Source organism: Rhinolophus ferrumequinum, chromosome 13 (assembly GCF_004115265.2).
Source record: "Rhinolophus ferrumequinum isolate MPI-CBG mRhiFer1 chromosome 13, mRhiFer1_v1.p, whole genome shotgun sequence".
Taxonomy (NCBI): domain Eukaryota; kingdom Metazoa; phylum Chordata; class Mammalia; order Chiroptera; family Rhinolophidae; genus Rhinolophus; species Rhinolophus ferrumequinum.
In genome coordinates, this window is record NC_046296.1 from 19,880,575 (window position 1) to 19,901,942 (window position 21,368).

The 21,368-nt window shown below is 56.8% G+C and overlaps 1 protein-coding gene across 23 annotated transcripts in view; it reads right to left on the reverse strand.

Annotated features, from left to right (window-relative positions):
• The window catches only part of DYSF (dysferlin), a 207,617-nt gene that overhangs the window by 100,909 nt on the left and 85,340 nt on the right, over positions 1-21,368 (reverse strand). For all 23 annotated transcript variants that reach the window (XM_033124779.1, XM_033124795.1, XM_033124787.1 and 20 more), the window contains 13 exons: positions 20,910-21,025; positions 20,293-20,406; positions 18,870-19,047; positions 18,185-18,309; positions 16,147-16,253; positions 11,004-11,196; positions 8,744-8,899; positions 5,254-5,385; positions 4,983-5,149; positions 4,342-4,456; positions 3,950-4,055; positions 3,569-3,711; positions 1,273-1,446 (listed from right to left, as the gene is read on the reverse strand). In XM_033124779.1, coding sequence (XP_032980670.1) covers positions 1,273-1,446; positions 3,569-3,711; positions 3,950-4,055; positions 4,342-4,456; positions 4,983-5,149; positions 5,254-5,385; positions 8,744-8,899; positions 11,004-11,196; positions 16,147-16,253; positions 18,185-18,309; positions 18,870-19,047; positions 20,293-20,406; positions 20,910-21,025 — 1,826 coding nt within the window. The remainder of the gene's footprint in view (positions 1-1,272; positions 1,447-3,568; positions 3,712-3,949; positions 4,056-4,341; positions 4,457-4,982; positions 5,150-5,253; positions 5,386-8,743; positions 8,900-11,003; positions 11,197-16,146; positions 16,254-18,184; positions 18,310-18,869; positions 19,048-20,292; positions 20,407-20,909; positions 21,026-21,368) is intronic.

The window sequence follows — 21,368 nt, forward strand, 5'->3', positions numbered from 1 at the left end:
TGCCCGCCCAGCCTCCTCAGACCTGGTCCTGACTTTGTCTTTATGCCCCCTACCCCTCAGCTGGAGCCACACGACCACTGGCAGGCCCTGCCCTGTGCCCAAGCCAGGCCCTTTCTGACAGGACAAAGACAGTTACAGAACACCAGCCCTGCCCCACTGTACCTGCTCAGCCCTTCCAGCAGCTCTGCCCCCACAGGTGTGTACCCAGCTTTATGTAGCCCAGGGCTAAGCCCCCCGGCTCCTCACCCGACCAAATACTCACAATCATACAAGCACATGCAAACACACCCATAGCTGGCTGCACGTGAATACACTCAGATTCCATCAGCCAGCACAGCTGGTGGGACCTGCTCCCAAGGTCACAACCCAAAGCCCCCACCCGGGAGGAGGGGGCAGGCAGTGTGGCTGGATTTCAGAGGGGGTGTCTCATCCTGGGCATGTCACTCCCACCTCCAGGAATCCCCAGACCGATAGAGCAGGGAAAAGGCCATATCCTGGCCCTGAGTCCCCTCTCAGACTCTCCAGAAAAGGCCTGCTCATCTTTTGGGGAAACACATCATGCAGACCCTGGATAACGGAGCTGGCCCCAGTTCCAGTGGCTCCAGAGAGTGCACTGGGACAAGAGAGCCAGCCTTGGGCTCAGTTTTGAAGGCACACCTCTCCCAAAAATTCCTGGGATGCCCATGCAATGGCCTCTGTCCCAGGAGGATTCATGTCCAACCAGGGACACCCAAGGCTCACGAAGCCTCTCTAGCTCCTCCCGTGGGCTAGGCCAAAGCCTCCCCAGCCCAGCTCAGCCAGCCAGCCAGCCTCTTCAAGAAGAACTGGGTCCCTCGGCTCCAGTCACAAGTCAGGCCATCAGAGGACCAAGGCCCCCATCTAGGTCTTCCATTGCCTAGATTGTATGATTGTGAGTATTTGGTCGGGTGAGGAGCCGGGGGGCTTAGCCCTGGGCTACATAAAGCTGGGTACACACCTGTGGGGGCAGAGCTGCTGGAAGGGCTGAGCAGGTACAGTGGGGCAGGGCTGGTGTTCTGTAACTGTCTTTGTCCTGTCAGAAAGGAGTTGTTTTATTATAGGAGGACACTGAGACTGGTGACCACTTTCTTCCCACGCAACCCCAGAGGAACTGAAGCCAGGATGCCTGGCCAATGTTCTTCCCAAAGTTCTATCCTGGGGCCCCTGGCTCCCCTGCATCAGCCCTAAACAGCCCTGGAAACCCAAGCTGCACCCCACCCAACCCAGGCTCAGCGGGCACAACGACCTACGTACCAGGGCCCCCTCGAGGGCAAACACAGCTGCAGGTCCTGTCTTCTCCAAGGGCTCCATGCGGCGGCGCCAGCGGCGGCGGCGGAAGGCATCTGTTTTGCGGTACTCCAGGTGGAACTTCCAGCCAAAGAGCGAGGCGTACTCCCAGCCCTCACCCTCTGCCTCCGCCTGCCTGTGCTACGAGGAGAACAGGGCAGATTCAGACGCCACAGCGTGTTTGCAGGGAGTGTTGGACTTGGTTCCACTTGCGCCCTTCCTGGCCTCCACAATTCCCCACCCACCCCACACCAGCACCCTCCAGATGGGAAAACCTGGGAGGACTGCCTGGAGGAGGGGCCGGGAGGTGCTCTGAGCAGCTTCTGCAGTGACAAGATCTCTGAATCTGAGTCAGAATATCAGGAGGGGAAGATACTCCCTAGGCTGTGGGGAGAACCAAGGAGCCACAAAAAGAAGGTAGACTGAAGCAGAGATGCAAACACTGGGCTTCAGGTTTGATTGTTTAGTTAGATTTTGGGTGGATTTCATGAATCCGAAGTTTTCTTGTCATTTCCTTTTTCTTCTTCACATCCCAACTTCAAAAATGAAAGTGGGCCTGCAATTCAGAGGCAAAATGAAGCTCTCATTTCCCAGCCCCAGCTTTTTCTCCTCAAGGCTGGGCCTAGGTCAGCCATGGAGGGACCCCCAGCTCTTCCTCTGAGGAGACCCTTCCCAGGTCTGGAGGGAGCCCTGGAAGCCCCTGGCTCTCCAGCTCCCTAGAGAGAATGACTGTCCCCAGGCACTGCCTCAGGTCTGGGCCCTGAGCTCGGTGATGAGTGCCAGTCCTGGAGCCCAGCTTTGCCCCTGTCTAGGAGGGATGCTGATCGTGAGAAAGTAAGGCTCGCTGCCTGGCAAGGCTTTGCTCTGTCCCCTGGGGGCTCCGTCATGGAGAATGGAGTGTGCCTGCTTCACGGCACCAGGAACAGCTTGTTACCCAAGAGCCTTTCCCTGAACCCAGCGACAGCCATCTCTAGATTCTCTGTGCCCAAAGAGAGGAAGGGACATGAGTCCTGCCAAAGGCTACTCCTGGACTGGGAGAGGCCTGGTTCTTGGACCAACATTCAAATGTACACTTGGGGAGGAAGGACACAGACCCAGGGGAGGCGGACACTGAGGCCGTGCGGGCCTGGACGTCTGTGGGGCTCTAGGAGCTGGTGCGTGCCCTGTGTGTGCTCACACATGCTCACTCTGCACCTTCCTGTGTCCCATGGGGATCTGTGCACAGCCGAGAGCATGTGTGTGTATGCCATGTGCATGTCCTCTGGTGAATGCTGACGGGGCCCGCCAGGCCTCTTTATCAGCTGGGGTATTCATGAGTTGCACCCATTCCCAGCTGCCAGGACAGTCAGCAGCTACCAGCTCCAGTGGCCCCCTTTCCCAGGAAGTGCCCACGTTGAAGTAAGCAGGCTCCCAGGAGAGGGTACATGCCGCAGCCCACCCCAGCAGTCCCCAGCCAATGACTGATGGCTAAGAAGTGTAAACCCCAGCTCCCTTACCTCCAGGTGAGGCTGATTCTATGGTGCTCCAGGGTGTGCCCACCCCAAGGCACAGCTCAGGCCAAAGGTAACTTTGCCTGAGACCACATCCTTGCTCCTGGCACTCCTAAGAGATTCGGCCTCTAGGACACCCAGCCACAGACACATTCTAGATATATCTTTGCACCTTCAGGGTGTGTGTGTGAACTCCCAGTGCTCCCCCTTGCACAGTCATGGGCATCTGAGTATATTCTGTCTGAGCATCTGTGAATGTGCTGGGTGTGCTCTGTGTGCATCCGTGCGTGTGCTGGGTGTGCTCTGTGTGCATCCGTGCGTTTGCTGGGTGTGCTCTGTGTGCATCCATGCATGTGCTGGGTGTGCTCTGTGTGCATTTGTGCGTGTGCTGGGTTTGCTCTGTGTGCATCTGTGCGTGTGCTGGGTGTGCTGTGTGTGTATCTGTGCGTGTGCTGGGTGTGCTCTGTGTGCATGAGTGTGTGCTGGGTGTGCTCTGCTGGGTGTGATATTGCATTGCTAGGTGCGATATGTGCATGTTCTAGGTATGATGTGTGTGTGCCATTTGTGATTTGCGTGTATCTGTGTTTGTGCTGGGTGTGATATTTGCATGTACGTGTGTGCTGGGTATGATCTGTGAGTATCTTGATTGAGCTCGTGTGCCTTGTACATATCCTGTGCACACCTGTGTGCACAGACACACACAGGTGTGCACTGGTGCCCAGCTTGCATCTCTGCACCCGGGCCTCATCCCACCCAGCACCCACTGGGCTCACCTTCTTCAGTGCCTCCATCTGGCTGAGGTCCCTTCTGCGCAGGCGGACCCAGCGCCGCCGACGGTGTGTGTAGTACATCTTCTCAGCAGGGACCCAGTGCTTCGGCTTCCGGTCCGGGGGGATGGTGATACTGTACTCCCAGCCTGGACGAGGGGCACCCATCACTCATTGTCCCCCGACTCCCCATCTCTCCAGAGGCTAGCTCACCACTGGGGGCGTTGCAAGTGGCCACTGATTCCTAGTTTGTAAGTTGAAGCGAGGGCTAACCCAGGAAGTCCCCCAGATGAAGTAGCCCAATGAAGACCAGTGCCCGAGGCCAAGGGCCATGCACTCGGCTGTCCCTACCAGTATGGGGCTCACCGAGCTCCACGTGCCACCCACCTTGCTCATCGACAGCCCGATTGAGGTCCGTGGACCACTCCTCATCTTCCCACTTCCAGCCCACTGGGCACTCGATGTCATCCTTGGGAAGCACCTTCTCCCCGTTCTGGGCAACACGAAATAAGCAGGTGTGAGAAGAGACAAGCATGATCGAGGGGCTAAAAAGATGCCACTTGACAACACACACCCTCCAAGTCCCAGGTGAGACTCAGGGCCAGTGTCTTACCCAAGGTGGACCTCACACTGTCCCTCTGCTAAGCAGAGCATAGAGGCTGGGGACATGGGAAGAAGGGAGAAAATGTCCCACCCTTCTCTGAGCCATAGGTCCCCCCTGGGCCCAAAGGGTCCGGACTCCAAGAAAGCTGAGCCCAGCTGCCCTGAGCGCCCCTTACCACATCCGTGTAGTTGTCACTCATGTAGATCCACTGGCCTCCAGGGAGCCGGGTCTGGTTCTCAAACACCTCCTCCACGAAGCTCAGGTGGCCCGCGTCCGTGTCATGAAGCAGACTGTGGATGTGGGACAGTCAGAGCCTCTTCTGAAGAGATCCCTACCGATCCACAACTTCCAGCAGAGCAGCCCGGGGCGTAGGCCAACCTTCCTGCATTAGCCTCACCCCAACCCACAACAAGACAGATGGAGGGGAGAGAGAGAGAAAGGAGACCTGGGGAGACCTAGAGACACTCACGGAAGAAGGATAGTCACCACCCAAGAAAAACAAAGAAAAGGGGAGTCAGCGGTAGACGCCAAAGCCTCCAGGGTAGTTGAAGCTCAACAGATAATCGCAGGCATGGAAAGCGCTATCAAGCTGTATACCTAAGATTTGAGTGCTTGACTATAATATGCTGTACATCAGTTTTTCTGAGGTTAAAAAAACAATTGTTGAACGTCCATCAACCGGAAAAGAGAAGAGAAGGAGGCAGCGATGGCAATGAGATGGAGAAGGATGAAGTTGTTTTGGGCAGAAGGAGTCATAGGGCTGAGGCCTTTTAGAAGAGGGGCCGGGGCAGAGGGGTCCCCCAAACCCCAACTCACGTCTTCTCTGGACACACGAACCAGTCTCCAGCCCAGGCCCAGCCAGCCGAGGGGCGGAAGCTGTCCTTGGGTAGCTTGATCTTGCCCGTGACATCAGAAAACTTGGGGTAGGTAAGGCCTGTTGTGCCCCAGTTTCCAACCAGGGCCAGCTTGGTCTGGTTCTCATACTGGAGAGCAAGCAATAGAAAAGTGAGTGGGGCCCAGGGCAGCTTGGGGGGAGGGGGGTGGGGAGGGCAGCAGGAGAGCAGGGAGCAACCTGGAAGACACTCACGGTTTCAGCAAAGACGGAGAGCTTGCCCTCGGCAAACGGATTGAACTCCTTCTCATCCACAGAGAGCCCGAACCAGAGTTTCACCCGTATCTGCACTGGCATCCGGGCCCCGGGCACGCCCTCCATCGGGTACTGGGTGCCAGAGGAGGACAGAAACCATAGTGCCCTTCAAGACCAGGAGGTCCCAACTGGAGGGGAACCTCCAGGCCTGGGCACACCCGCCTGACTCCCCATCAGATGTGTGCCCTGTTGAAGGACTTATCAGAATTTCATGGAAGAGGGGTGTGTGATGAAGAAAACTTCTCCCCAGCTGCAGCTAAGAATCCTTCCCATCAAAGGAAATGACTGCAGCACCCCCACCTGCATGCTCGCTGCAGACACGGACCATCACCAGGACCCCGCATTCTCCCCTCGCCCACGGCATCCTCCTTTCTGTTCTCTTCTAAAATAGCACTGTCCGATGGAGCGTTCTGCAGCAGTGGAAATGGTTTCTATCTGCACGGTCCAATATGGGAACCACTAGTTCCATGTGGCAACCGAGCACTTGAAATAGAGCTAGTGTGACTGAGGAACTCAATTTTTAGTTGTATTGAATTTTAATTAGTTTAAATTTAAATAGCCACATATGGCTACCATATTGGACAGTGCCGTTCTAGAACATTGTATCTCTAAATACTGAGGCTTACTGAACCACAGGACGTGGTGAAGAGGTTAAAGCTTCCCTCTTCATTTTCAGTTGCTTTTTTGTTTTTTCAGTTTTTTTTTTTTTTTTTGGGGGGGGAGGCTGGATGTTAGTGTATCACCTGATTTCTCTACCCTTTCAAGTCCTTATCAGCATGTCAACCACCATTCACTGGTCTTCAACTGCATTTTAGCCTGAAACTTTCAGAAGCTCTGCCAAAATGGAACAACCACAACAACCCAACATAGAAAATTTATTCTCCCCCACTACTTCACCGTTTGATGGAAATCAAGGGTCAGATATGGCCGGGGGAGCAAAAGTCCCTCACTCTCGGAAAAACACATTTTCCCTTAGAGGAAGTAACATATTAAGTACCTAGTCTTCATGTGCAGGAGCTTGGAGGAGTCGCTCCTCTGGGATAAGGAGCAGAATGAAACAAGAACGTAGTTTGGAGGGGTTGAGGAGAGGAAAGGGAGACGGAGGTAAGGGGTCCCTCCTGGTAGAAGAGGCCTACATGCCTGGAAAGAGCCCAGCCGTGGATACTATGCGAAGGCAATGATAGTCTCACCCTTCACCCAGCCTCCCCGCTCTTGGTTCATCCTCGGTGAAGCCTGAAGGAGCCCCTGACCCCAAGTGTCACCCGCCCCGGAAACCTCCCCATGACTGTTCTCTTCAGCTGTTCTCTCCCCTGGGGTGGTTCGCAGCCCTTTCCCCTCCAAACCACCAGCCCCAGGGAGATGGCAGGAATGCCTGACCCCCCCCTTCCCTTCCACCCCCAGTCTCTCCCCTTCCCTCCCCCAGACGGGGCCAGCCTGCCGGACCCAAAATAGCAACAGCAAATAAAGAAATGTCTAGTTTGGGGCTCCTCTCCCTCTCTGCTGGTGCTCATTTTTTCCAACTTTGGTTTAAGTTAAGAAACACCAATGTTTTCTTGGTCTCTGCTTGCTGCCAACATTTTTGTAGAGCTTGCTCAGGAGCTACTGGCGGGGCTCATAAACTCAGTGGGGAAGACTTCGAGAAACAATTCTATATCTCTTTTTTTTTTTTTTTTTTTTTTTTTTGCTTAGAATTAGGGAAAGTTTTCAGTTTGCATTTCCCTAAAGCTACAGGGCCGAGAGATCAGAGCCTGGAGCTCATCCGTTGGAGCACATCCACCAGCCACCTTCCTGTAGCCCCACCTCCACTCTAGTCACACAGCCTTCCCTGGGTAACCCCACTCAGATGTGGCAGCTGTGTGACCTCCTGTCCCTTCTGTCCTACCAGGTGAGGAGGTGGCTCAGGAGGGAGCAAAGCAGGTTGCTAGGAAGTTAAGGTCACAAGGGGAATGTGCTGGTGGCATGTGAGCAGGTGGGAGGGGCAGCCCACTGCCTGACACCTGCCCCCTCTTTCTAGGCAAAGCTGGCCTCTAATCTGAAGTATCACTGACCCCACGGGAAGACATCTGCTCATCCCTGACCTTGGGTTGACCTCCAGTCCTGGTGCTAATGGAGCTTCCTCTCCCCAGGGAGCAAAGGAGCTCCCAAAAAGGAGAAACTGCCACTTATTGATCACCTCGTTCCAACAAGACCCATGGCCTGTGTTACCTAATTGAATCCTCAAAACCTATGAAGTAGGTAGCCTGGTCCTCGTTTTACAGCTGAGACTATGGTCAGCAGTTCAGAGAGCTTAGGTAACTTGCCTAAGGCCACACAGGATTCCAGCCAGCCCTGCAACCTGTCCACATCCACTGCGCCATTGAAACCTGTCCTCTCTACCCAACCCAGGGGGGTGACAAGAATGACTGCCCAGTATATGAATGGGTTGGCCAACAGTTACTGAGAGATTTGAGGCGAAGGTTAGTCAACAACGACTTCCCGGAAGAGGTAAAGTGGGACTTGGTCCTGGTGTGGGTGGGAGGAGAGACACAGGGAAGGGGAAGATTAAGGCCAGGCAACTCATAACGCCCACAGGGCCACTGGGAGTCAGCAGGAAGGGGTGGGGGGCCAGCCTGCTTCCCAAGGCCACTCCTTCTCTAGCAGGGCAACTTCAATGGCAGTTCTTCAAACAGGGACCCTCCCCTTGGCCGCGCGCAGCCATGACACAGGAAGCGCTTTCCCTAAACTGTGTCCTGACCACCACGTTGCGGTATCACAACCAAAGCAGCCTTGGCTCTGTGTCCCCACATTAACCCAGAGAGGAGGACAGAGGGTCCCCAGGTACCCACTCACTTCTCGGTCACCCCATCCCAAGGCTTGTCAGTTCCCTGAGAGAAGACGAAGCGGGAGCAAGGATGCGTACTGGAGAAGGAACAGAAGGCGAGGCGGGAGCGGGGTACGACTGGGGTGCAGGATTACTTGCTCCCAGCCCTCCGGTAGGGCCGACCACGGGCACAGCCAGTGCCCAGACACCAGCCTTCCCACAGGGAACTTGAACCTGAGCGAGGCTCCCGCTGAATGGGAGGCACTCAGGCAGGGTGTGGAGGCAGAGCTCTTAGAGGCTGGGGCTGGGGGCTGAGGACCCCTCCCAGAGACTTGCCTGAAAAGGCTGCACAGCCTCAGGGGTCAGCCCCTCCTAGACAGCCTGGGGCACACACCCAGTGCCCCACGGTTCCAGCCCTCACCTGCTAACTTTGTAGACTAGGTTTGTGGGATCGAGGGACTTTGTGGGCCAGGAGACGGGAAGCAGTTGTACCTAGAGCCCCCTGCCCTTTCCAAGAGCAGAGTCCACGGACTCTTAGGCAAAAAGAGAACCAGAGGGAAAAACGGAAGGGGAGAGGGACAGGCCTTGGGTGGAGAAAATATGATCATGTCTTCAGGAAAAAGAACCCACTTTCAGAAAGATCGTCTGCAGCTTCCCACAATTCTTGCCACAGCAGCTGGCGCCCCTCCGGGAGAAGAGAACCTCGTGAGCGGGTACACGCTGGTACGCCACTCGCTTGTCCCCCTGCAGCATCCAGATCACGATGTCAGGCAGGCTGTTCTGGGGCTGGAGAGAAGGTGGCCGTCAGGGTGGGGACAGTGACGCGCTGGGCCCACATCCCACAGCCCAACCGTGAGCTGACTGGCCCTGGCTCCGGGGCGCACAGCCCTCTCCTCCTGGCTTCCATCCCTCAGCTGTGCGCACCCGGCGGCCCCCTTGACCTCCCAGGGTTGGCTGGGCACCTCTGTCTTCAGCAGCCACAAGCCCCCGAGGACAGGGCGTGAGGCTGCCCTTCCTCACACGGGGAGCCTGCCAAAAATCACTGAGCTGAGTTCACGTTTTCTGGGAAAAGACACTCCTGCCTGGAGCCCAGGGCTTCAATTCTATCCACTGGGTAGATAGATGCTTCCAGGCATAGACATGAGAGGATTTCATTTGACCTGGAAGATGACATTACACTTAGGATGACGCCCCTGAGAGCAGCAGTGAATCCACAGAAGGTGTCCCTTCCCAGAGGACACTCACTCCTCCTCCCTCTGACAACAGAGACCCTGGGGTCTGACTCTTTTCTGAGCCTGGTGACACTGGGCTCTGGAAATGGTGACTAACTGGCTCAGAACAAAACTGCAATGCCCCTGAGCCCCTCAGAGCCTCTGGCCATGGGTGAGAAATGTTCCCAGCCCACACTCAGGAGAGACGGCTGCTTGGGTACAGTCGCTTTGCTTCCAAGGTTGGTAAGCTGAAGCGCGCCAGGAGGAGGGTGGGGCTGGGTCTCCGACCAGGGCTCAGACGCTTGGAGCGCTCGCCCAGCATTTCACAGGCTTTACGTCACTTTCTCCCTGCAGCAGCCCAGGTGGCAGAGAAAGGCAGTCCATTTGACAGGTGAGGAAATTCAGGCTCTAAGAGATTAGGAACTGGGTTTTTCTGACTCTCAATACACGGTCCTACCTGCTACACCAGGGGTTCTCTAAGTGTGGTCCCAGAGCAGCAGCGGCTACATTACCTGGGAACTTGCTAGAAACGTACGTTCTAAGGCTCCACCCCAGACCTGTGAGATGGGGAGAGGGGCTGTAACCTGTTTTTAGTGAGCCCTTCAGGGGATTCTGCTGCACACTCAAATTTGAGAAAGACCCTCTCCAGATTCCGGTCCAGTCAATAGTACCTGGGTGACCTTAACCTCTCCCAGCCCTGCCAGGATCTATGCTGAGAGTTCCAGGGTCAGTCTGGGTCATGATTTGGGGGGAGGGGCAGTCCATGAACAGCCTGAGGGGGTCGTCCACAGCCTCTGTGAGGGGCAGGCCTGTGGCTGAGGGTTCCCCCAAGTAGCTGGCCACGTGCCCGAGATCCTACTCGAGGACTGACTGGGGACCAGCACTGCCGGCTGCCTTCCCCCCTCAGCATCCCTCCCACAGCCTGGGCCGCCCTCTCCCCTTCAACAATTTGCTCCTCCGGGAGCCCCTTGCCCCCCCTGCCCCTCTCTGCACACTCCTGTGGGGAGAGCCTTCCTATGGTCTCCACCCCCTCCCTGAGAAGAGGAGGAATCCACATGACTCTGGTCAGAATGGGCAGTAGCTGGGCTGCCTGTGACAGATTGAGTAGACCTTGGTCCTCTTTCTGGACAAATCCATGGCCTGCTCGGATGCCCAGGGAACTAGGTGGGAACATGTGACCTGGGAGAAGGGGTGCCCCTGAAGACAAACTGGAGGCTCTTCTCTCTGATTAGATATGACAAAGTTCAGAGTTACTGCATGTGTAGCCCCCTCAGGCCTGGGGCTTGGAGACTTCCAGGAGGGCAGGAAACAGGGCCCCTGGAGAGGCAGGAGCAGACAGGCACTGGCTGGCAGGGAGAACGAACTGGGTCCTAGGGAAGCAGGCGCCCTGGGTTCTGGTCCCAGCTCTGTCTAGGACACACTTCAGCAGCATTTATTACACACATTTGGGGACATTTATTGAATACCTACTACATGTCAGGCTCTGTGCTACATCCAATATCCCGTTGTATCTTCTCTCCTCCTTCTATGTGTGGGGACACTGAGGCTCAGAGAAGTTAAGTCACCTGCCCAAGGTCACTCAGCAAAAGGAGCCAGGGTTGGATCATGGTCCAGACAGTTCCCATTTCCCTCCTAGTTCTGATGTTCCAGGCAGGAAGGTGGCTCGCAGGGTTACCTACCTCATCCGCCAGGGCACGGAGACGCAGGAGCCAGTCCTCAGCCTGCTCCAAGGTGGCAGGGAGCTCGCAGCGGCCGAGCTTCAGGGCCAAGGCCGCCTCAGTGATCTGGCTCAGGTGACGGGTGCGCAGCTTGTACAGGTACTGGTCCAGGTGGGTGGCGGACGGTACCTCTTGGACATTGCGCAGCGACTGGCTGTGAGAGACACACAGACGGGACGTGCCCGGTGAGCAAGCGCTCAGTGCAGCCACACACATGCGTGTGCACACGTATGTGCACAGGCCCCCACGACACATCGCACACCCTCAGTCTGCACGCTGGGCATTCTGTGTGTCCCGGGCACCTCCTCCAGCCTGACCCGCGGGCAGTCATTTCCGTGCAACCTGCTCCTTCCTCACCTCCTCGAGGAAGCCGTCCCCAAACACAACGGCCCACATGCCTCTGCTCTGAAGTCCCCAGGTGGGTCCTTCCCTGTCCCCTGCATCCTCCTAGAGCAGAGGCCTGAGCGCTAAGTTGCCCTTGGCTGAAATGAATAAATTCTGGTGTACATGCACTTTCCTCAAGAAGGAAATTTATGGACCCCTGTCAAGCCACTGCAGACGCTGTGGGGAGGCTGGCAGCCAGCAGTACAGATGTGTCCACTTGGGGCAGCCCCACAACACCCCTCCCAGAACCTTCTATTTGGGAAACCTTTGGAGAGGAGCTGGGGGGGACATGCAGTCCCCAAAACTCAGCCCTAGGCCCCAAGTGGGTGGTTGGGCTTAAACGCCACCCTGTTTGGAGGCCAAGAACTCTGACCCCATCACCCGGGGACTGCCGGCAAGCCCTTCAGTGGCTCTCCCTCAGCAGACCAAGGCCCCGGGGTCAGTCAGTACACACACACAGGGTCCTGCAGGATGAGGCGGGGAGGGGGAGGTCTGCGCCCTCCCTCACTAAGCAGACCCCTCTCGATGATCCCTGTTGAAGGTTGGAGGGGCCGCCCCACCTCCGCTGAGCCCGTGCTCCCAAACAGGACATCAGTCAAACCCACTCCGCAAGTTCTGCTCCCACCACTTACAGCCCCCCCCAACCTCATACTCCCCTCCCCGCAGCGTCTCGACTCCGGCTCCCGGCTGATTTATTTTTCTGCCAATTTCCCCGAGCTATGCAGAACCAATTACCGCCGGAGCGCAGCGGCACCGCCGCCGCCAGATACACCACTCTGGCAGGCCCTCGGCGCACTACATTTTTCCTGTTATTTTTTTTAATTGAATTTTTAGGGTGGGGGGAGCAGTACGCAAACTCCATCTCAGGAAACTTAAGCCCCGGGACCTGTCTCAGGTCACGTACTGCACACCCTGTAGTAATATAATATTTACTGCCCCGAGGGTGCCGGGGATGGGGCTGCCCCAGGCCAGGAGAGGGGCGGCCTCCATTCCCCAGCCCACTCGAACGTGGCGGAGGGGTATGTTCGCTGGGTAAAGGGGGGCCTGGGCCAGAGTCCTGGCTGGAGCCTGCCTGGAAAGGAGGCCTGAGTGGGCCTGAGGGTGGGGGCCGGCGGGTCTGGAGTGGGATATGGAGAGCCGAGCCAACCAGGGTGATTTATGCTCCCAGCCTGGGTCGGGAGCTGGGAGGGATTGCCATACAGACCACCAAAGGGAGACTTTCACGGAGACCACTAGCCCAGCCAAGACTCCCCAAGAAACAGCCGGGACCATGACTGCCACTAACAAGATGCCTTGAACCTTTCCTGCCCCAGGAAAGCCCAAGGCAGGGGCTATGGAAAGAAAGGGAAACTCGGAAGAGGAGGCTCGATGACACTGTACCCCCAAACCTCAACAGGGGCAGTTGCCCTGCCAATCCTGGCTGACTTGGAAATGGCAGGCAGGGCTCAGCACAGGCTGAGAACAAAACTGGACGGCTCATGGAGTTGCTGCCTGACCCGGCGGTGAGTGGGTGCCTTTATCAGGGACAGCTGCCCAGGAGGGAGCCGTGTCCAGCCTGAAAGAACTGGCCCTGGGATCATTCATTTCCTTTCTCGTGAGCAACAGCTCTGCTGGTCCTGGCTAGGGACCGGGTCCAGTCCTGCCCTCAGGGAGCCCCCACGGAGCAGTCTGAGAGGCAGGAGTACTTCCTGGAGGAAGTGGCCCCTACTGCATCTGGCAGGGCCGGCAGGAGTCAGTCAGGCCAAAAAGAGCAGGAAGGGTGTGCTGGCAGAAGGAGCAGTATATGCACAAGATGTAGGCTCAGAAGCAGGAGGGAACATATGCAGGGTGGCTCTGAAGAGGCTGCAGGGTAGGACTGCTGGGGTCTGTGAAGCAGGGAGTGGGAACAGAGAGGCCTGTCCACCAGGCTGACATCTGGGACTTTTCCAAACTGGAAGACACTGAAGGGCCGAAGTGGAGGTGGCACGGCACAGGTCTAGGAAAATCACAGAGAATGAATTGAACGTCCTGGCAGGACATCCAGGTGGAGATGTGGGGTGGGCAGTGGGTCTGTAGGGCTGGAGAGGAGAGGAGAGCGCTGGCTGAAAGAACTGTGGGCACCACTGGCCAGTAGGGAGAAGGGCTCCCAGAGAGAACAGGCAGGAAAAGGCTCCGATGGAATGAAGGAAGTAATGTAGGCGGCATGGGCCGGGGCTGGCTGGGAAATGGGCGAGCAGCCAGTGGTCAGCCAACGTGAGCCGGCTTCGGAGCCCCCACGCCTGGGTGCCCTGCTTGCCAGCCGTGACAAGGCTCAGCACAGAGACAGAGGGGGAGGAAGCCTTCTTGCTCTGGCCCCAGGGCCGTTGGTGGCCACAGGGGGTGCCTGAAGGAATCGGTCCTGATCCCTGGCATTCCTCCCCTGGAGAGCCACTTGTGCATTCCCCAGAGGACGGAAACCTCCTCCCAAGCTCCTGACCTGGGACCTGTGCCCCCCAGAAGGCCTCAGGCCCCATTGTATCCTGAGGAAAATGACTCAAGGGGGCTAGGCTTTGGCAGAACGCTTCACGAGCCCTGACAGGGCAGGGAGGGCAGCCCGACTGGGATCCCACCCGTCTCAGATGTTTCAGACACCTCAGCCCTGCCAGGGGCCACACAGCACAGGAGTCATGAGCAGAGCACTGGCCCACCCTCCGCACCCAAGCTGTCAGGCTGGGCCAATTGGGGCATCTATGGCAAGTCACTCTGAGGCCCTCTCCATGGTGACCATGTGGACCCATGGACCCCTCGGGCCCCACGTTCACTCCCATAAGCACCCCCACTCTGCACGACCAGTCCTAAACTCCTCTTCTTCCCCCAAACCTGCTCTTCTCCTGCTAAGCTCTCGGTGCATGACCTTACCATCAGCCAGCTGCCCTGGCCAGAGCCAGGAGATCATTCTGGACCCTCCTTGGGCCGTCACATCCAACCCACCATCGCGTCTTGTCCATTAGAGAGCAGTACAGCACCGAGGGCCTCGGCCACTTACTATGGCTGTGAATCTGGGCAAGCTAATTAACCTCTCCACGCTTCAGTTTCTTCATCTGTAAAATGTGGATCGTTCTGCTTCCTACCTCCTACGATTTTTATGATGTAGTTCATACAGGTAAAATTCTTAGAACAACACCTGACACAGAACATACTTACTATGAGGCTGTTGTCATCTTGATGCCTCCTGAATGGTCCACACTGCCCTCAGCTTCCCTCTGCCCCCACCCCTCCGAGTACCCCTGCCTTGGCTGATGCCTGACCCAGTGTCCCCTCACCACCGTGACCACCGGCCCATCCCTCGCACTGCAGCCAGAGTGAGCATCTGAACCACGGCAACCACTGTGCCCCCAGATGGCTCCCAGGGCTGAGCTCGCCTTAGCAGACCCCTGAGCTCTGCCCCATTTGGACTTCAGCGTCCCTGGTGACCCCCCCGGCCCCCGCCCTCTCCCAGAGAAAGCAGGCACTTCAGGCCTCTGCACCCTTGCCTGGGCAGTCTCCTCTCCAAAGGCTGACTCCTAGTCCTCCTCCGTCAGAGTTCAAATCGGCATTCCCTCCTCCAGGAAGCATCCGAATTAGATGTGCGTTACATACACCTGCTCTGAGCTCCCACAGCACATGCCTCTAACTCCCTTCCTTCGCTCACTTTTGCATGGGTCACCCGCTGGAGGGCTGAAGCTCCCCCCTTGTCAGTATGCTCTGCCAGGCTTCAGGAAGCTTTGGGGGATGCGTGAAAGACCTGTCTGCAATTCCACTACTGGTGGGAGGGAGAGGGAGAAAGAGCGATTCTTGGGGGAAACGTTTGTTCTGATGAAGATGTCCTTCCCAGCAGGAGTACAGAGGACTAGTGAGCCGTGTCTCAGCAGGACGGCATTTCTCATACCTTCAATAGTGGGTGGGACAATAGGATTTAGAGGGGAGCATAGAACACATTTGCATATATTCACACTTAATCCCATCGAAAGTAGAAAGGCAACCTTTTTACTATTAAGTCCATTTAACTGTTGAGAAAACTGAGGGCCAGAGAAGAAAGCTGCCCAAAGCTGCACAGCTGGTTAAAGGGACAACAACCTACATCTCCTGACATCGCTTCTTCTTAATCATAATGTTAGCTACCATTTATTAAACACTTCCTAACGGCCAGGCACTTTGTTTCTGTGATAGTATAAAGTAGTTATTCTCAATGTCAAGTTGAAGATGAAGAAACCAAGGTTCAGAGCAGGTGTGTGGTGAACCCCAAATCACCCAACAGTGGAGGAGATGCTGAGATGCGCCCCTCCTGCCGGGCCTCAGAGCCCCTGTTCCCCATCACCTCCAGGGTCCCTTCTTCCTGAAAATCAGCCATGTCAATAGAAGGCTAAACAGAAACCATGGTCCCCGACATGGCCTTGGGGGAAGGAGGGGCGCCATCACCCCCCTCAGCCAGCTCCTCCTGCAGATTCCATCAGGGAAATAAGAGGTCGGGGATCAGACACAATGCTCCCCATTCAGGTGAGCCAGGCCGCCCCGGGCCCACAGCTGCCGCTGCTGCAGGGAGATTTATGACCTGCTCTAAATGTCACCTTTTTAACTCCCCGCGCTGGCTCCACCACCTTTGGACTCAGCACGGGCTGGACTGCTGGCCAAGCGTGGCTGGGGAGACGTGCCATTTCTCACCACCACACAGGAACACTCCCAGGGAAAGGGCCTCGTGCAGGGAGGGCGTGGGCACCCCTACCTGCAGTCTGCAGTGAGCTCATCCATCAGCTGAGCCACCAGGGCGTCCGTGTCCTCGGCGGAGCACTGTGCCTTCAGGGCCAGGTGCACTTGCTCCAGGCCAGCTTCCTGGACAACAGGCAAGCAAGGGTCAGGACCGGCTCCGGGGGGCAGAAGGTGCACACTCAGCCCCCAGCGCCCAGACCCTGTCACCATTCCCAGTCCCAGAACCAAAAAGGAGAGAGTAGTGGTTAGAGCACAGAAGGCAGAGCCCACACCCGACAAACCAGGGTCTGTCCTGGCTCGAGGACATTCCAGGGCTCCCCACACCTAACTGATCCAAATTCTGCCGCCTGGGACTCCAACCTCGTGTGTGGTCACAAGAAGTTCAGGTGCTGTGTGCAGACTTCGACAGAACTGGATTGTATCCCACTCCCGATGGGTCCCTTCAAGCCAGGTCTTCCATCTCACAGGCAAGTGACCTCTGAGCCCCTCTAGTTTCTACCTGGGATACTCTCTCTTTCCCAAATCCTACCACCCAGCCAGCTAGGGTCACATCCTCCTTTCAGGAGCACTCAGAAAACCTCCAATAACAAAGTTCCCATTGCAAATTCCTCTGGCCGGCTCACACCCTCCATGGAGCACTTCTCCAGCCATTTCCACGGGCCTCAGCCCTGAGCTAGGAGGCAGAGGTCTCTCACAGAATACCCATCAGACCAAGGACTGTCGCTCAGTCTCCCACGCCCCTCCCCACCCACCAGCCTTACTGAACCGGTGCTCCACCCTGGGACCACCAGTCTGGGGACAGGCCCTGGGAAGAACACATCGTTCCTACCCTCAAGGACTGTCCTATGAGAAAATAACTGGCTCAGAGAACAGAGTCTCAACTGAAACAGCATTAACTCCAAGTTCTCCTACACCATGGAGATTGCCAGTCTCCAAGACCCCAACCATCCCCTTCCCCTGCCACCCTCCCTGCCCACTAGGCTCACCTCTTCACCCACAGACACGTCCAAGCCTCTCAGCCCACTTCCCTCCATCCCACTGTTCCTCACTTGCTCCAGCATCATGGCCACGCCTGCCTCCTCCACATTCCCACGGGCCACGTGCCTTGTGGGTGAGCCTCCACCCCATGGACACACAGAAATGGCCTGGGGCCACCACCAGGAGCACCAGCTTCTCACCCTGGGCCTCTAGCCCTCTGTCCACTTTGATTCCCCTCTACTTTCTGTCCAAGCACCCGGCCTGTCACTCCCAGGCTCTACAGACAACCCCCAGGTCACATCCAAAACAGGACTCAACACTCTGCTCTTCTCCCAACTTCCCAATTCCCAGCCCCTGGAGTCACTCCTCCCAGCCCTCCCTCCTTCCCCATCCAATAGGCCACCAGGTGCTGCCAGCCCAAGTCCTGCAATTTTCTCCCCAGGTTGTCTCCTCCCCAGGGCTCGTCAGTCTCCCCTGGACCACTGCAATGGCAACCTGGCCGGGCTCCTGTCTCCTACCCCTCCCTGCCCTGCAATGCCCCCCGATGCTCTTGGCCCTCTCTCCGCTGAGCCCCATCTCTCACTGGTGTCACCTGGAGTGTCACCTGAACTTAAGTTTGGAACTTCTGTATGGGAGGTATGGGTGAAACTGGGCTCTCCTTTGCTAAACTGACTCCCTGAGGGCAGGTCAGCTCCTTGTTCACGCCCACCTTCTAGCTAGAAATTTCAAGCACAAGCCCTTGCATGCGGTTGGAGTCAAAGGCATTTGATGAATGAATGAAAGAACCAACAAACGAACGAGTGCGAGACTCTGTCCTGTGCTCCTGGCTCAGTTTCTCTCAGCTCTTTCTCTGTGCTGTCTCCTACATCAGACTAAGGGCTCCCAGGATAGTTCTCACTCCCTCTCCTCTCTTTCCAGTATGCAAGACAGGACCGCAAACCTGGCACTGTTAGCACACAAGGGACCCCAGACGTCATGAAGGTCTGCAGGCACAGTTATGTGTGCACCCACAGGGAGCTGGTCTGAAGACGCCATTACGGACAGTGCACGTGCAGGGGGGGCCAGCTTCCACTCACCAGCCGGTCAGCGATCCTCAGCAGTTGGTTCTGAGCCTCCACTCGGTGGCTGATGTCCTCCCAGTAGGATGACAGCACCACCACAGGTTTCACGTTGCCCCAGGGTAAGTAGTAGTAGTGGCACCCTGGAGGGACAAGAGTGGCCTGGTACTGAGCCAGGGGTAGAGCGGTGGGTGGGAAGGGGACCGAGGGTGGGACAGATTTAGGCACCTGCTCGCCCTTCCCACTAAGAACTCCCTCAGACCCACGTGCGTGACCCGTATTCCCCAGTGTCCAGACAAGGGGCCTGAGCTCTCGTCACGTGCTAAACAGTCAGCTGCTGCTCTCGGTTAGGGCTCCTTGACACATCCAAACAAAGGGGTTGTTAGAAGGACTCTGGAAAACCCCAGTTCTCCAAAGTCTCTACGCCAAGCCCTACAGCCACCATGTGATCAATGATCACCGTAGGTCAGGATCGGTGCTGGTGTTGGGAGACCAACCTGTCGGTCCTGGCAGCAGGGACCCACCAGGAGGAGAGCCGGGGGAGGTGGCACAGGGGAAACAGAGCAGGAGGTCCCCCACAATAGGTTTGCCCAGGCCAGGCCCTTGAGTGGACCTCTGGCAGCTTTCTGTGCGGGGCAGGACGTAGGGTCCAGCCCCTCTCTGTGGTCTGGGTCCTATCCAGGCACACGGCCTCTGGCCTCACCATCGAAGACCGCCCGGCTGTACTGGGTGGTGGAGGCCAGCGGCAGGCAGGTCGTGTCGAACTTGTTGCCGTAGTTCCCGATGCTGACCTCGAACTGGATGGCGTCATCAACATCCTGCAGCATGGAGGCCGAGTAGAAGGCGGCGAAGAGGGAATACTTGCGCCTCCGGAGGTACTTCTGGGAACAGGGAGGGCAGCCAGAGAGTCACAGGGAGGAGGAAGAGAGACACCGGAGTGCGGAGGGGTCACATGCCTGGCAGGCCCTGGCCATTCCCGGTGGCCAGTAAATCCTGCCTGGACAGATGGGTGGCGAATGGTCCAGCTCAGCAACAGTGCCCAGATTTGGTTACTGACTGAGCAAGCTCATTCCGGGCCTGTGTGCCTGGCCACGTTCCTCTAATAAGCTCTGTGCCTCCAAGGCCATGCTGCTCCTTAATCCAAACCAGCAGCCATGACACCGCCACCCTGGGGAGCCTGGTCTTCCGTATCTGCTGCTCAGAAGGGACAGGAGGCTCTAAACCACCAGGCCCCCGCCCAGGGCATCCACCCCACACCACTCAGGGGCTCCTCTCCCCACACCAGCCAGCTCTGCCATGTGCCTGGCACAAATGAATCCCACTGTCCCCTCTGGGCATCGGGCACAGGGCTGAGGCCGTGGGCGGCACTCAATCACAAGCAGCAGGATGACTTAGGAGCCCCTTCATGGAAAGCAGAGCAAAGAGGGATTAACACAACTGGGTTTTTGAATACTATAAACAGTAAGAGCCAACACTGACTGAGTGCTTACTGCATATGGGTAAGAATTAATTGAACCCTCACGACAATCTTATGGGGTAAGTATAATTATTACCCTTCCTTAACAGATAAGGAAACAGAACAGCTGGTACTGGTCAAGCCAGGACTAAAACCAGCGCTGTCTGACTACAGAGCCTGAAAGCGTAAACCACCATGTGGACTCCATGTAGCTGCCTCTTGGATTCAAGGCCCAGCTCCCCCACTTGTTGTTCTGATACATTGGAGCCTCAGTTTCTTCATCTGTAAAATGGAGAGATGCTACCAGCGGCCACCTCATGGGTGCTGGGAGGACTCAATGACAGCAGGATGTCACTAGCCCAGAATCTGACGCACGATGAGTGTTTAATAAGTGTTCGCTACTCTTACATTATTGCTATGAAATAACCTCTCAGTTTGTATCGAGCTCTAGGCTTTTAAAATATTTTCATTTATCTTTATGAGCCTCTGAACATTCCTCAGGGAGGCAACACAGGTGTGGGGTCACTCCCACTTCCCAGCTGAGGCACTGAGGCCCAGAGGGGTGAAGGCACATGAGTGTGGATAGAGCGGAGCCCTCGTCCACCATGACGCCTTGAGGCCAACCCCCCTTCACCACCCTCCTCACCACTTCGAGAGCCACGCCTCTCACCTCTACCCGGAGAATGTCATCTGCGGGGAGATCCTCCACCTTCTGTTCACTGTGCTCCACCAGCTTGGTCTCCAGGGAGAGCAGAACCCGGCCTCGGTAGGCCACTCCTTCCCCCTGAGAGGGAAGGTTGGATCACCAGGAGCAGGGGGAAAGGAGGGGAGAAGGAAAGGGGCCTGATCTGTCCCTGAAGTCGCTCATCTCCCAGGCACCAAGGAGGTCTCTGAGTCTCCCCCATCACTCTGCAGATGAGGAAATGGTGCCCAGAGAATTCAAGTGACAGACCAAAGCACCCAGATGGTTAATACCAGACTCCAACCCAGCCAGAGGAGATATAAAACACAAGACAGATGAGGTGAGGGGGCTGGGCCCTCAGGGTCCAGGAAAATGGGGGATTATCCCTGAAGGAGAGGCAAAAGGGAGGGGTGTGGGAGGGGGGAGATGGCCAGGAGGAGACCAGGCAGAAGAAGGGCTCTCCGAGGACGAGGACGTGGCTACCTGGCCCTGGGCCTGCTCAAGCCCTATCGGGCCCCAATACTGCCCACGCCAGGCTGGAGGACCCCTCCCTCAGGCCGGGGGCTCTAGGAAAGGTGGGGTGGAGCGGGGTCCAGCAGGCTCACCTTGCCTGTGTTGAGCTCCGCATAGGGGTCCGGGAAGCCAGTGAACTCCCTGGGACTGCCGTACAGGTTGACGTAGCAGGGCCCAAAGGTGGGCAGGAAGCCCAGGTGGTCGTCCACTGAGAGACAGGCAGGGTTAGAGGGGCTTTCTAGTGGTCAGTCCAGCCTCCTCCGGGCCGGAGTCCATCCCAGCCCTTACACATGCACAGGCCCCGCACATGTGTGAAGAGTAGTTACACTGTCTCCCGTATGTCCCTTTAATCCTCAGCGTAATGCCCAGACATGGAGATTTTTACTATATTTAGGATCTCATTTACGATTTCCTCATTTTACAGATGAGGAAACTGAGGCTCAGAGATGCAAAGAAATGAATGGCTCCAACATGGCAAGACCCCAAATGATCTGACCTCAAAGCCCATGCACTAAACCAGCATGTAAAGCTGGGGCCAGGGCCCTCCCCTG